This window comes from Calypte anna, chromosome 8, assembly GCF_003957555.1.
Source record: "Calypte anna isolate BGI_N300 chromosome 8, bCalAnn1_v1.p, whole genome shotgun sequence".
Classification (NCBI taxonomy): domain Eukaryota; kingdom Metazoa; phylum Chordata; class Aves; order Apodiformes; family Trochilidae; genus Calypte; species Calypte anna.
In genome coordinates this window covers 15,228,474-15,243,754 of record NC_044254.1, presented here as the reverse complement: position 1 = coordinate 15,243,754, position 15,281 = coordinate 15,228,474, and the positions used below count along the sequence as shown (strand labels likewise).

Genomic DNA, 15,281 nt, shown 5'->3' with positions numbered 1-15,281 from the left:
CCCCCCCACCCCTCCCGCTGCCACAGGGGCAAACGACAGCAGCCCCAGCGCTGGAGCTTTACAGAATGGGGAAAACGCGGCGAGGAACTCGGCACGAGAATGGGGTTGAGAAGACCCGGGGGGGGACGGAGCTGAGGAGACCCGGGGAGGACGGATCGGAGGCGGCGGTGCCCGCGGGTGGGGGCGGGGGTGGGGAGGGAGGGGGTGCGGGGGCCTCCGGCCGCCCTCAGGGAGCGCGCTCTTCCACCCCTGCACGCCCGTCACGTGCTCCGGGCGCCGCAAAGCGGGGACGCTTTTGCGACAGGGTGACAGCCAAATGGTGCGACATCCGCGGCGGCCGCAGGAGCAGCAGCCGCGGCGGCCCCAGCGCTGCCAGGGCCGAGCGCCGCGCTTGGGCGGGGGAGCGCACCGCGGCCCCGCGGCGACCAGACCGCACCGCGCCCCAGCGCCCGGAGCAACCCCCATGCAAAGAGGGGGGGCGGCAGCGGCCCCTTCCGCGTCCCCCTGCCTGCTTGAGCACGGAGCGCTCCCCCCGCCCCCGATGCGCCCTTAGTCCCGGCCCCGGACCCGCCTCCCTCGCTCCCCTCCCCGCCGGCGGCGGCGGCAGCAGCGTCCAGGTGCGGACTTCAAACCCCAGCGCAATGGCGTCCAACGCGGCTGAGAGGGAGATCCTTTTCACCGAGCTCCAGGTAAGCGGCGGCCGCGTCCCTCCGGGCGCCGACCCGGCCCCGCTCCGCTTCCTCGCGGGGAGGACGGAGCCGCCGCCGGCCCCGCCGCGCCCCGCCGCCCCCTGCCCGCCGCTCTGTGCGGCGCGGGGCGCCCACCCCACCCCGCCCCGCGGCCGGGCCGGGGAGGCGGCGGAAGCCCGTGCCCACCCCAGGCCTCTTCCCGCTGCTCTCCCGCGGGAGTGGAGGCGCCGCCGCTCGGTCACGGCCCCACCCCGCTGCCGGCCGCGACCCGCTTTTGTCTGCTCTCGCCTCCCTCCTTCCCCGAGCCGAGCGGCCGCGTCCCTTCGGCGGGGCCTGTCCCGGGCCGCGCCCCCTGCCCTGGCAGCGGCCCCGCCAGCTGGGGAGCGCCTTCCGCCAGCGCGGGGCTGTCCGCTCCCGCCGGCGCGGCGGAGCCGCTGCTGGGGCTGGTAGCGCTCGCCTCTCTTCCCCCCCTCCCGCCGCCCCGGGCACGGCAGTCGGAGGGCCCCGGACGGAGAGGCTCCCGGCAGCCACCCCACCTGCGCCGGGGTCCCGCTTTTCCCCCGTACATTGCCCCGCGCAGGAGCCGGAGCAGCTTCCTCTATGTAGGCCTTGGACTCGGAGCCGGTGAGGAGGAGAAAATGCTCTGGCCAGCGTTATTTTTCACACGGGGAGGGCTCTTGTCACTCCAAAAAAACAACCCCAGGCAACTCCCCAGCACTGTGAAAGGTCTTGAAAACTCAAGGGTTGGTTGTTTCCGGCTCTGAAGTTTGACGGTTTCGATTGCCCGTCGAACTGCTACTTTTCTGCTTGTCATCCGCAGGTTTGGATTCAATTTGGGATCTTCACTTTTGTTCTCTTATCTCTAAATGTCAGCTCAACCTGCTGGCTCCACCTTGTCCAAAAGGAAGCCTTTTTTTTTTTTTTAAATATACACCACTTAAATCTGTGCAAGTAGTTATGGTTAACCAGGCAAAGAATGTGTCCCTGAGTTTATTAGTTAGACGCTTAGCCCAACTTAGAAGTCCATAAATGGAAAACATTGAATTTAATGTTCAAATTGAAATTAGAACTATATGCTTTAAAAAGAAGCCATTTCCTAAATGATTTTAAATTTTCCTGTTATCTTGAGTATTAGTGATGTGCTTGCTTGAGCAATTAAAAAAAAGGCACAACAGAGATGTAACAGTAAACTTACTATTGTAGCACATGAGATGGCTGAAGGCTATGGATCCATCTAAAATGTTGAACTTTAATCACTGGCTCGTAAGTGTCTAGGAAGAATCACTATGTTAATACAAACTTGATACAATGATACATAAGCTGGTAAACCTGTTTGAAGTGGTGAGCTGTGTGAATAAGTAACTATGGTAGTGTTACAGGTAAGCGAAAGCAGAATTTTCTTAGCAGTACTGACAGTGCGGGTTGGATTAAACAGAAATAAGAGGGGTTTTTTTGTTTGGGAGTCTTTTTGTTGTTTGGGTTGAGAGGGTTGGTTTGCTGATTTATTTTTTTTTCCTTGGAAGATAAGACAGTGATATTAATTTTAAAAAAACACAACAAAACAGGATAGATTAGATCCTTTGGTTGCTCTGTCTCTTCCATTCTGTGTTGATAAATACAGTTCTTTGGGCAAGACAGAAAGGCAACAAATTTAACATGAAAATCCCAGGAAGGTTAAAGCTTTATAAACTGTTAACTTTAGGGCATTTTTAAAAGGAACTTCCGTATCAGGAGGAACCACTTGCAACATGGTGTTTTGTTTGCAGTGGAATGCAAATGCATCAGTATCATTTTTCTTGGGAAATCTTCAATTATTCTTTGTATACCTGCGTGTAAAAGCCACTTCAGTGGTGTGTTCCCAAAGCAAAGGGAGCTACAGTGAAGTGCAAGGTACGCCATTTCACTCGTGTTTCTTCAGGAGGAAACTTCCTCAATATGAAGAACTCTAACTTAAAGAAACAAACAAAAAAGTGCTTACATGTAAAATGGGCTTTCACTTGCATATTGCAATCTTGTGCAAAGATGAGGAAGTTGTAGAATGCATGGCTACAGTTAGGGTTAAAATCATCACATAGCTGGGGTGATCTAGATCATGAACAACGTGGTTTAGATGTTTTGCTAATGAAAACCGACTTGAAAACAAGCTAGGCTCAGTATTAATCCCAGCCTTGATTCTGACATGAAATCTGAAGTGAATATTGGTCAGTGAACACATTGCTTTTGATACTGTATGTTCTGCATGCCCTTGGTTATGATAGCCCTGCAGACTCCAGCTTGCTGTACGTAGCTAACTGTTAAGTTTGAAATAAGTTAATAAAAGTGGATCAGTAGGCACAAATCAATTGTACTCTCCTGATACAAAGACTGGCAAACTTTCACAACTACTGACTAACAGGATGTGAAGTGGGTTCTGAGAAAACATGAAAAACAAAAGGGCAAAATAACTGACTGCTGGTAAGAAAGTGATAAATAGAGATGTGGTATAAGTACTTGTTTCAAAGTGTACTGGTTTTAATTTAACAGGCCTTAAATAGGCCTTAGATGGTACCTCTCCTACAGAGATAGCTTTATATTTTGAAAGGTGGCTCCTTATCCGATAGATTGGTTTCTTAAAAATCTCTGCTAGCGAATATCCACTGGACATTTTTGTCCTGTTTTTTCTATAAAGTACTTTCTCCATTTTTCTATGTCTTATTTGAAACAATTCACAGATGGTTAATAGGATGTGGAAAGTATCTCTTTCTTCTAAGCAAGTTTTCATGTCAGTTTGTTCCAGGTGAAAAATGCAACACTTGTTCCTCAGTAGTTAGTTCCTCAGTAGTAGTTAGTAGTTATAAAATAATCTTGACAATAAGTAAATGCTTTTTTTAGTTTCTTCTGTTTTAGTAGCTTCACCAATAAAATTACCTGATTACCAAAGATTGAAAGATTACATGAAGCCATCTTACCTTTTTACCTCCATTTATCTCAAGTATGGGTTCTTTCATAGGAGGGCAAAGGAGCTTGTGTACAAACCAGTAATGCTGATGTTGCCTTTCCTTCCAGAATTCTGCCTTCCTTCTAGAACTTTGTCCAGCAGGTAAACTAGCCTTTCCAGTGCTTGTTTCGAGGTTAATTGCTAGGCCTTTAACTCTTTGCTTCTTGGTAGAAATGGCAACTCTGTTTCCTCATAAAATTAAACTTTAATTTATGATGCTCTAGACTGTTAAATAATGCATCCATGAAATAAAATCTTTTAATTTTGTTTTAGAATCAGTATTTAAAAAAAAATACTTGTGAGGCACTGTGTATTTAGAAAGATGTGTGCTTTCTTGGCAGTGATGATAGATGTCAGCACAATAAATTGATGTGGCTGGAGTAACAGGAATTATTACTTAGAGTATTTAAATGAATCACTTGTGTAAACAAAGTGATGGTACTTTTCTACTTATAGATGTTCTATACCACTTCTTTTCTTGTGAGTGGTGTAAATATATTAAACTTTAGACTTTCCTCATTAGTATTACAGGATTAATTTTATCATAGATCCTTACAACAATTTTTGGTTGACACAAAATTGTGCTTCCTTAACAACACCTGCTTAATTCCAGAGGGGAAAAAAAGTCTATTACTTGGTTTCATTTGCTTAAATGAAATGGTTTGGTCAAGATAGAAAACTTGGGTTATTCCTTAAAGTAAATAATTATGTAATGGACCCTCATTGGCTTCACACTGAAGTGTTAAAGGCTCTGCTTGGAATGAGTTTTTCAAACTTTGCCGTAATACATTATTACTGAAATTATAACATGTATGCAAAAATGTTTTTATTTCTGTATTGGTCAGAATAAAGTGATTTTCTAATAAATGTTTTGGTTTAATGGAAGCCCTACTCATCTCATTTCCTAAGGTGCTGTATTGGGGATCTTGTAGCATATATTTAATGACAGAATCAAGTTTAAAAGCCATTGGTTTAAAAGCCTCTTTGTTTTGTTGTTTTTTTTTAATATGGTGAATAGCACAACTCAAATATATGTGAATGAATCATGTTTACTTGACGACACATCTGGTATAGTTTTTGTTTTATTCTTCTATATCTGAAATAAGAATATTCATAAAATGAATGTGACTGAAAAATGCTCAGTATGTTTTTAGTCTGTGTGATATAAATTGGACAGTGGGGTCTTAGATTATACAATTGTTCTGTATATAAATGCACCTTGTACCTCACTGTGTTGGGCTAACCTGCTAGATGGGGTGCTGAAGACCTGCATTTCATTCCTGGTTGCTCTGCTGTCAGCCAGGTGACATTAAGGAGATGACTTCTCTTGCTCATGTCTCAGTTTTCCCATCTTTGGAACAGAGGTAATGATGCTTGCTTTTTTTTGGAGATAAAAAGTACTGGGTATTTATTATTAGCTGTGGTCAAGTGCCTAAGGACACCTTAAAAAGGTACATGTAACCTAATTAATCTGTTTTGAACAGACATTGTAATTAGGCTGAACACTCATCAGCAAGATTGCCTTCTAATACTGTTCATTTAGAATAAATTGACCTCAAATAATTTAGAATTACACTTGTTTCCTCAGAACAAGAAAATGTCACATTCAGGTGAAAAGATCTTGAACTAGTCTACTGCCGTTCAGACATGAAAATGTACATACAGCTGCTTGGGTCTTCTCAGGTCCCTGTGAATGCTTCTAGAAGCAGTGGACTTAGGGAAGCACTTCATTTTTTTTTCCATCTGTGGATATATATTACTCTTTAAAGAGTACTCTGTTCAAAACTTCTATTAGTAAAATATACATCCTGTTCTCAGTGGAACATAAACCGTCCTTAAAATACCTTTAGTTAGGTGCATGGGTGGAGGGTTTGGTTTTGGTTTGGTTGGCTTTGGGGTTTTTTTTTCATCTGCTAAGTTCTGTCAGTCTGCCTATTAGGATAGGAACTTGTATATGATATAGACTTGTATACATTTGGCTTAATTTTCTTATCAGAGCAGATGTCTTTATAAGACCCAGATCTGTTATTTTAACTCAAGATAAATTATGAGTGATGGCTAGTAAAAAAAATGTATTTAGTTACAGCATGTGTAATAGCCCTGCTGGAACAGTTTTATACATTGTGAATAATCATTCATTACGAGGTAACCTAACATCTGTAGTAGAATAACTAAATAAACAAGTTCTTTATATTGGGAAACCCTGGTTTAAGGTCTTAATGATGGGATTAAGCAGCTCTTCATCAGTGTCTCAGAGCTTTGCCAAATTGGAGACATTACATGGCCTCTACTTAGATTCAGTCACAAAGCCTTATGGTGTGTTATATGCAGCAAAGGGATCTCAGTCTGCTTTTTGTTTTTGCTTTTTCTAGAAACACTTTTACAAATGGTACAAACTGCTTCATGGCAGGCTTTTTGTTTGCTTCTCTTCTTTTCTCTACCTGTTCTCTGTGTGATCCCTTAAGCGAATGTGTTCAGGAATGGTCTGAGCTGAAGTGTGTCTCGTGGGATACTGCTCTGTAGCATGGGCATTTGTATGGTACTTTGAAGTTTTAATTATTAATGCTTGGTCTGCAGTTCCTTGCACAAGCCAAATAGCTTCTTCAGTAGTGTTGGGACGGGTGGGGAGGGAGGGGGCAGCATGTTTGTATTGATGTTGGTTCTTTTTTAAATAAATAAGATTGGTATTCTAGGGTAGGATCTATTATTTCTGTTACTTTAAGGTATGATTCAGAAGTGCTACGTTGAAGCAGAAACTAGTAGTACCATTAGTTAACAAAATGCTTTGGGCCCCATCCTTACAGTAACATTATATCTGATTAGTTTGTTTATTTAAACTGCAGCAATATAATCATGTCACACTGACACAAGTCCTAGCCATTTTTCTTCCTGCCATTTTACAGTTACTGACTACTTTTGACAGCTCACCAGTGAACTGAACTACTTCTGAATGGCAGTCTGGGCATGCATCCTGTGGAGCAAAGTTCTGTTCTGTGGGTATCTCATGGTGGGTTGCAGGGTGCTTTCCTGAACTTTCAGGAATTATGTTGTGTGTCAAACTAGCACAGTTTTGTGGTATCCATCAGCTTTGCAAGTGCAATTTTTGACAGCTGGTAAGGAGGATGTGGCTGAGTTCTGCCATGAGCAGACACAAGGTGAACAGGATGGTGTGCAGTTGCAGGCTTATGTTCAACTAAATGGGGCAGCTCTGCTGGGAATTCTGCTGTTGCTGTACTGTGGGTAATAGAAGAGGCCGATATCAAGCTATTCAGGCTAATGCATTGAAGTGCCTGAATAGGATGAGCTGAGAGCTCACATTATTGGTTCTATAGCTCAGTTGTGGGAGCACCAACTGTGGATAGTGCTGATCTGATTGTTTTTTAAGGGTAGGCTATGCCTTCTGTTTTTCTTGGTATTAGATGTAGATGCAGGTTCCTGTCCTTTGTATCAATATGTCCACTTTAGCTGTGATTCCTGTTTTCATGTTTGCTGATACTGAGGTGTACAGAGCACTTCTGGAGCTTGTGCACCATGATGGCAAAACTGCTCTCATCAGTGTAGTTTGTTGCTTCTGCTGGGCAACCAAGGGAAGAAAAAACCCAGAAGTATTATCATAACTATAGTTTTGCCTTTTTTGTTTGTTTGTTTTGCCTTTTTTTTTTTTTTCCCCTTTGTAGTTTTTGCATCCGAGGGCCTTTTTTTATTTTATTATAGATATTTAGATAGCTATCAGGGACCAAATGGTTGACTTGGAAAGTCTGGTCTAGGCTATGAAAGCTATATGGCAGGACCCAGAGGGGGTTTACCCTGGCCCATTATGCAAACGGGGACAACTGGGCTAAGTTGGTAAAAATATCAATGTGGATGTGACTAAATTAGTTAGCTCTTCCTGCCTGCAGTTCCTATGGATATGTTTAAGCCTTATTTTCTTCACTAGAGATTTACTGATTCTGAAAAAAACAGAGAATTTCTGACTTTTTCTTTAAATAACCATGGATTAAAGAGCTTGAATCAAAAGCTAATAGTACTGTTTTGTCTGTTATGTATGGTAGTCTGGTAGTCTGGTGCTGTAGCAAGCTCTTTTTTGCTCTTTCTGTTGAGAATAAGCATGGTGACAGCTTTCCACTAACTTTCCACAGTTGTTATTTGAATGTCACAGAATATAGTAGATGGCAGATCGACAGCCAAGAGAGGGCATAATAGATGGTATCAAAGTTCTGAGAGAAATCACTGGGTTGATGTGGGGCTCTGTCTGCTGGTGTGATAGAAGCACTTGCAAGCAGGCTAGGTCAAAAAGGAGAACTTCCTGTGTGAATTACTACAATAGTAGTTTTCTGAATTAGTGAGGGGCCTTAAAAATACTGCTCAGCTCTTGGAAAGTAAGGGCAGATACCCCTTTTCATTATCTGGTAAACCTTTTTTTAGAAGTCCCAAACACAAACTGCCTAATTAAGCAGGAAATAATGTTATAGTTTAGTATATCACTGGCTTATGAATTTAGGAACTATAACATATGTGGTTTTGAAAAATGTCAAAAGTTGTATTCAGTTTATGGTTTTTGTTGCCGCTCAGTAAGACACAAGGCAGGTTTGTGACATAAATTTAGGATGAAAACGGTTGGTTCATGGACCACATCATCTGCAAAATTTGCCCATACAGGCTCGGGGCTATTAAAAAAAGAAGAGTGAGACTTTGTCAGCTGGTGCTGCTGCTGAAGATGAGTGTGTACCATGTTATCATGCTTTACGTTTGCATGGAAAGCTACAGGGTGAACAGGTTTTATTGTTAGTTTTGTTTTGGTGGTTTTTTTCCCTCCAGATTACTTTTCAGCGAGATCACATTTACAGTCCAGTTCACTGTGTGGCCATATAAAGGTTTGTACCAGCATATATCAGCAAATATATGTCTGGGGCAGGACAGGCTGTTAGGGGAGGTTAGGACTGCTAGTTCTTCAGGATGTGCTTTTTTTTTTTCCCCCTGCAGTGCTGGTTTATGCAGTAAAATGATAAAAATCATGTTACAGGCTGAAATTTACTTTCATGTGTGTGGTTTTGAGGTAGGGACTATGAAAGATGTGCAGTTCTGCTGTAGATTAATATACAGGTGAAGAACAGTCCATGCACTGTCCATGGCAGTTCTTTTATAGCTTTGCGTTCTTCAAGCAACAAGTCTCACAATGTGCTGCATGTGACAGTAAAAAACTGTCTGAAAAAGCATTGAATATAAATAAAATGGTGTTGGACATCGTGCATGGATAGAAGATGTGGTTTAATTTAGTTCCATGGTGAAGGTTAAGAACAGTGTTACCATCTTAAAGTAGTACACTAGGCAAATGTGGGGATATGACTGCAATTTTATTTGCTAGTTTTTGGAAGCCGCTGTTAAACCTTTTACACATTCAATGCAAGGAGTAGATCTTGAGTCTTTTTTGCTATTTCTCTAACTTAAAGAAAGGCAAAGTTACTACTGAAATAGATGGGATTAAGTTTTGGAGTGAAGACAACTTACTGTACAAATAATAATATAAAATTGCTGTCTGTAAAGACAATTAAGAGAGTAAAGTATTAGTTTGGTATCAATATATTTATCAGTTATTAAAAAGTTCTATAACTGTGAGCGCTTTGAATATTCAGTTGGAAAAAAGCCCAAGCGTTGAAAAGTTGAATGTTTGCAATACCTCTTAATGGCCACATAACCATCAATTAAAACACCACTTAAGAGGACATTGAACTACTTTGTGAAGATTTGGGGGAAGGCCTGAAAATATGGTGCAGAAATAACAAATTTGAGGTAATAAAGTGATCACTTTAAGAGTTCTCATGGTGTTGGATTATTTTTCAAAATTAACAATTCTTTCTCCTCCTTGCCCACCTTGACAAACTCTGGATTTGTTATCTTCAAAAGTCACTGCAGTCAGCTATGCCATTAGAATATTTTGTTTTGTTTTGTTTTTGTGCTGTTGGAGTGAAGGATTATCTTTAGAATAAAAAAGCAGAGTGTTTTTGTTGTTTCCATATGTTCCAAAGCTCTCTGCTAGCGGCTGGTTTATTTGTATAATGTGGGCAAGAAACTTTATGCCAGTCCTTAGATAAATGGAGAAAGCTCTCATCTGCTGTTCAGCCTACTTTTCTTATTTCACTTCCACAGTAAGAGGAACATAACCTCGTTCATGATACCCTTGAGGACTTGCAGTGTTTATGTCACTTAGGTTATTAGATACAAGTTTGAAATTGCTCTTTCATCATCATGTATTATCTATCACTTGGATTTTGTGGAACATGAGTCCAAAAGCCTCCAATGGTATTGTTGGGAATTTAAGGGGAATGCAAATTCACTGTGCAGCCTGTTGCCTTTTACAAGCATAGTATGTAAAAACACCCACTGCTTTTGTATTTCCTGTGTGTCTTACAGGAAGACTTTGCAAAACAATTAAGTGGAATGTGTTTTAAGAGGATATTCCCTTTATAGACAGATCTGCATATGACATGACAAGATTATCTCTTCCCTAATTCTCACATTGTACAAGCTAAAATTATTAGACAAATGATGCCAAAGAAGTGTCAGCTTCAAATTAAAGGACAAAAGTATGTTGTTATCCTCTGGAGATGTAAGGATTCATGCTGGTGACAACCTGTCCGGAGCACGTGAAGAGCTGTGTGGGTGTAATGGGGCGTGGAGCCCATACACAGTAAATGAGATTCTAGCAAAAGGTTATAGAAGTCAGAGTCTGACTACAGGCCGGGTTTCAAAGACTTAAATTGAAATGTACCAAAATAAGCATACTGCAGACCCATGGAACATTTAAAAGTCAGCTAGGTTTTTTTGTAGAACATGTTCTAAACTTAGAGGCAGCAGTAGAAAAGTAAAAGTACTGTAAATCGTAGATGCCTGACTACTAGTGTAGCATTCTTGAACTGCTGCCCATTTAGGACTCGGCAATCTCCTTTAATGGAAGCATGTTTTCTTCAATATTTCGGTTTGTTTATTGCTTATTTATAAGCTCACATGAAGCCAGTATTTTAGGCTGCGAATACCAGCATGTTAAAAGTTAGCATTTGCAAATTATAAGGTCTGTGTAATTAGGGATCCATAGAAAAATTATTTGAATTTTGTTCCTGACATTTAACCCATTATTTAACATTTTTTCTTCAAGTTGCTAGGATTTGTCTAGCAACAAATTGTAAAATTTAAATGAAATTGTAAAATTTAAATTACTTCAACATTGTTGAATTACTTCAACATTGGAACAAAATATTTGAGAGGGTTTTTTAATTCACTACTTCTTAATTCATACCTGTTAACCTGACTCTAAGTATTCATTAGGTGGGAGAAAAAAGTTTTTACCATTCATCTTCATCAAATTGTTCCAATTAGTATCTGTAGCAAAGTACATGGCATTAATTGGCAGCTAATTTTTGTTTTAAGGAGTGAACAGCTTTCTTGAATTCTACCTTTTGTTGTAACACACTGCAAAGTGCAGAAGCCATTTGTGATGGTTTAAATGCTTTAGAAATTGATGTTAATCTGTATTAGGATTCTGCACAAGAGAGTGAGTAAATAAATACATTCTCAAACTTTAGCTAAACTAATCCTAATACTAACAGACTGGATTTTCTTTAAATTAGCAGTTTCTTAAATGCAGGAGGAAAAACAACACTGATAGACTGTAGAGCAATACACAGTATCATAATCTATCTTGCAGGCTAGCAGCCAGCACTAGTACTAAAGTGTTATTTTTTTTTATTTTTTTTTTTGAAGTGGGGTTTTTTTTGGGGGGGTGGATGCCTGGATTTTTTTTTTTGGGGGGGGGGGGGGGGGGGGGGGGCTGTGTGGCAGTTTGTTGTGGTTTTTGTTGGTTTTTGTTTTTTTTTTTAATGGGAGTACCTCAGTAACACAGTTGGAGCAGCAGCTGCTGTGCACCTGGGAACTGGTTTCTTTAACTCCAATTTGATTCTTGAGCCAGATGACCTTGAGTATGAAGGAAGGAGAAGGGAGATGCAAGTTCTGCAAGTGGGCTCCCATTTCTGTACTTCTTTCCTTTCTCTAATACGCAATACTGTTTTATGGACTCTAAAATTTAATTAATTTCTTTAACATTTGTTTGCCTTCACATCTGTTGCATTTACTTGAATTAATTTACTGTAAATTTAAAATTTATGTAGTACTTCAGTTAAACAGATTTTTAAAACTACACCCATCTATATTCTGAATTTATTAACATACAATTTCTAAGTTATGCAGTTGAATTATTTCCTCTTTGTTTTCCATCTAGTATGTAATATTTTATGCTGATTTGCTTCACTAATTTTCATCTTTTACTTTGCTTATCTTATATGCTGAAAACATCAGATTACTTGTATGAATTTTTCCACTGTTACAAAATAAGCTGTCTACTGTCCTGAAGTATTTAAGGGTTTCTTTATCACAGTAAATATACTTGAAGCTAAGTAATCAAGTACATTTACTGGGAATTCCTGAAAATCTGAGCTCCAGCAGCAATGAGCATTTTGGAGGCATACACTGGGAACCATCAGAGGTGCCAGTTCTTCCCCCAGTGTTAGCAAAAGAAGGGAGGGGCTGGCTGTGACTCTGGATCTTCAGAAACCATAGAGAATCTGTGTCCAGGCAGAAGCATTGGCTGTAAACACCCGGTCCACTTTAAAATACAGCTACGAAATAGCCAGAACCTCCTAAACTTTGCAAAAAGTTAGCAAAAGTTAGCTTGTGTATTTTTGTCTCCTAAAGATGACATGCCTTAGATTAAATATCTTATTATAGAGGAATACACAGTAGCTACTCTTGGGAATGCAACAGGTTAAACTTCAACCATAAATAGCTTTTGACTGTAGTAATTTCTTTCTTTAGCTTAAAGGAGTTGGTGAAGGTTTTGCTGAATGTCATATCTAGAGTGTTTTTTGGAACGCTGGTTATTATTAAAGCAGAATATTCTACTTATGTTTCATGAGATTGAACATAAAGGGTAAAACATGTTAAATTAGTACCAAGAAATCCTTCAGCTAAAATCCTAGGCTTTTATTCAATATTTCGCTCTGTCGACTTATATATATGTTAGAGGTTCATTTTGGGTCATAATAAGGTAGATTTGGATTACTTTATTTCAGGTCAATGGGGGATCAGGGCTCCTAAAAACTAAGAAAAAGTAGAAAGTTTTTAAAACAAAACCTTTTAAGCTAATTTGTATTTTGAAATGGAAATGTATTAAGAATTTTTGTAGTCCACATAATCAGCGAGTGAAATCATTTGCCTCATTTTTGTTTTTCATATTTTAAGGGTCAGAGAAAGAAGGGTTGCAAAAACACTACTCAAGTGCATCACAGCATACATCAGTGATGCTCTCTAAAAGTCTCAGACAAATGGAGATGTGAAGTAATGCTTCTATAAATAACTGTGTGTTCATCCATAAACTTTTACTGAAAAGGCATGGAATGAGATGCCTGCATCTCTGCAAGCAGAATTTAGGGTGTGGCAATATTCATCCCCAGAGGGAAAAGTAATCTTCTCTATTGATCCCTTGCAAAGATGGGGAAAGGATTTCAGGAGGCCTTTTCGCTACTTTACTGCTTTCAATCGCTACTTTACTGCTAGCGATTTAAACAGGAGTAGCATTTTCAACTGGTTGGAGTGTAGGATGTAAACTTAGTTACTAAGTTCAGATACAGTAGCGTCAGCTACTGTGAAAGGGCAATCAATCCTAGAGTACAAAGATACAATTCCATAGTTGCAGATGTACATTTCCTGTAATAACATATTCAGCTCCCAAGCTGGGGAGCCCACAGGCTGTGGGGAAGGCACTGCTACATAGTCTTAGAAAGCAAAAGAATGTCATTCCTTCTCCAAGCTCTAGTATTTGGCCACTTGGCCTGTTGCCTCATAAAACAGATGTTAGTATTATCTCTGATATGTATTGCTGCATTTATAATGTACAAAATAGTTGGCTGCTGAAAATGATGGCTTAATTAGAGTGGAATGTAGACTCTCAGCTCTTCCATTCGTTTTGCAGGGGCTAAAAATAGCTCCTCTAAAATACAGTGAAGTTAAATGGCCTAACGTATCAGTTGTCTGTGCTGAAGGCTGGAATTGCCAGAAACAAAAAGATACTTTTAAAAAATTTATTTAATCATAATTATTCATCCTGGGAATAGAGATTCTAATCTATGGATCACTTTGTGCTTTTCAGATTAAAGAAGTTAGTGAATTGTTTTTTACCAGTGTCCTGACACCTGTATGTGTTAGTGAGAAATTCCTGTTTACCACCTGAGAATTTCTTTCACATCATTTCAATGATTGAAGATTATTAACCTGTGGTGAAAGAACAGAAGTCCCAGCTTGTACTGTCTTGTTTTTATAGTAAGGCATTTTATGATTCTTTTCCTGTAGTTAGAAAGTATAACACCACCACCACTTAACACTGTAATTTTTGGATGAGCAGAATGGCCAATCTGTTGCATTATCTGAGCTAGATAATAATACCTTTTAATTAGGTAATAGTAGCTATTACTAATTAATTTTTGTCATAGTAGAAGAAAACCACCTTAGAAATGGGAGTGAACCTGTTTGTCCTTGAGTATTAATAACTGGGGGCTGAGATCTTTGGGGTTCTACTTTGGTATTTCTGTGTTGTGATTGAAACTTTTTCAGGAGCAGAAATGTAACCATGCATGTTTATCTTAATTATTGCTAACATTACAGTAATTGAAAATGTATAGTTGCAATGCTAACTTTACATTGAAGTAAGTGTATTTTTGGATGCATGCCCAACAACCTGTCACCTTTGTACAGTGTGAGTTGTGTTTGGGGAGGAGTTATCAAAGTCATAAGGCATGAATGTGACTCATGTCTGTCAACTGACCTTTTTACCTTTGAAAGTCTTATATCAAATTAAATATTACATCCTGTAGCTTGGATAATGTAGTACTATTCTTCTTCAAGATCTTGACCTATACGTGCAATATTTTTCTGTGCTGAATAAATGCAAAATTAATTATTTTATACCAAAAAACTTCCAATAGAGGGAATTATATTGGGATGACACAAAAACAAAATTATACAGACTTTTTGTAGTAGCTTTATTTTAGGTGTTTGCTTTTACAGGTATTTCAACAGATACCTTAATAGTTATTTTTTATTTGGGGAAAGGTGCAGATGTTTATCTCTTGTGGACAGATTACTGGTTTCTGTATTACCAATATTAGAGGCAAGTTATTCACTCATCTGCATGACCTTAACTTTATCTTAAATAGTCCTGTTCCTTTGGTTATGTTGGATTTCAGGCCTTTTAGAGCAGTAAAGCTAGAAATTGCACCAAACTTGAGCTTAGTGTAACTACAGAGAAATCAATCAAGTCAAAATGAGGCAAGTCTAGTGGTAAGAATTTCTCTCAAAAACCCCTTGTTTAGTCTCTTAGCAGTAATTTTAAATGAGTGTATTAATCTCTGAAAGAACTGGAGACCATGCATACCCGTATGTATTATTTGCTAATAAAATATATGCTCTCTCTATGTATATATATTATATATAATAAAGTATATGCTTTATTTTAAAAGTACACACTGTATATATTCAAGAAATAATTCTAATACATTAGAATGGACTTG

At 39.8% G+C, this 15,281-nt stretch overlaps 1 protein-coding gene across 1 annotated transcript in view; it reads left to right on the top strand.

Annotated features, from left to right (window-relative positions):
- The first annotated feature begins 406 nt into the window (after window positions 1–406).
- Window positions 407–15,281, top strand: part of PKN2 (protein kinase N2) — a 55,825-nt gene continuing 40,950 nt past the window's right edge. The window contains 1 exon segment of the mRNA XM_030455234.1: window positions 407–689. Coding sequence (XP_030311094.1) covers window positions 642–689 — 48 coding nt within the window. The 5' untranslated portion in view covers window positions 407–641.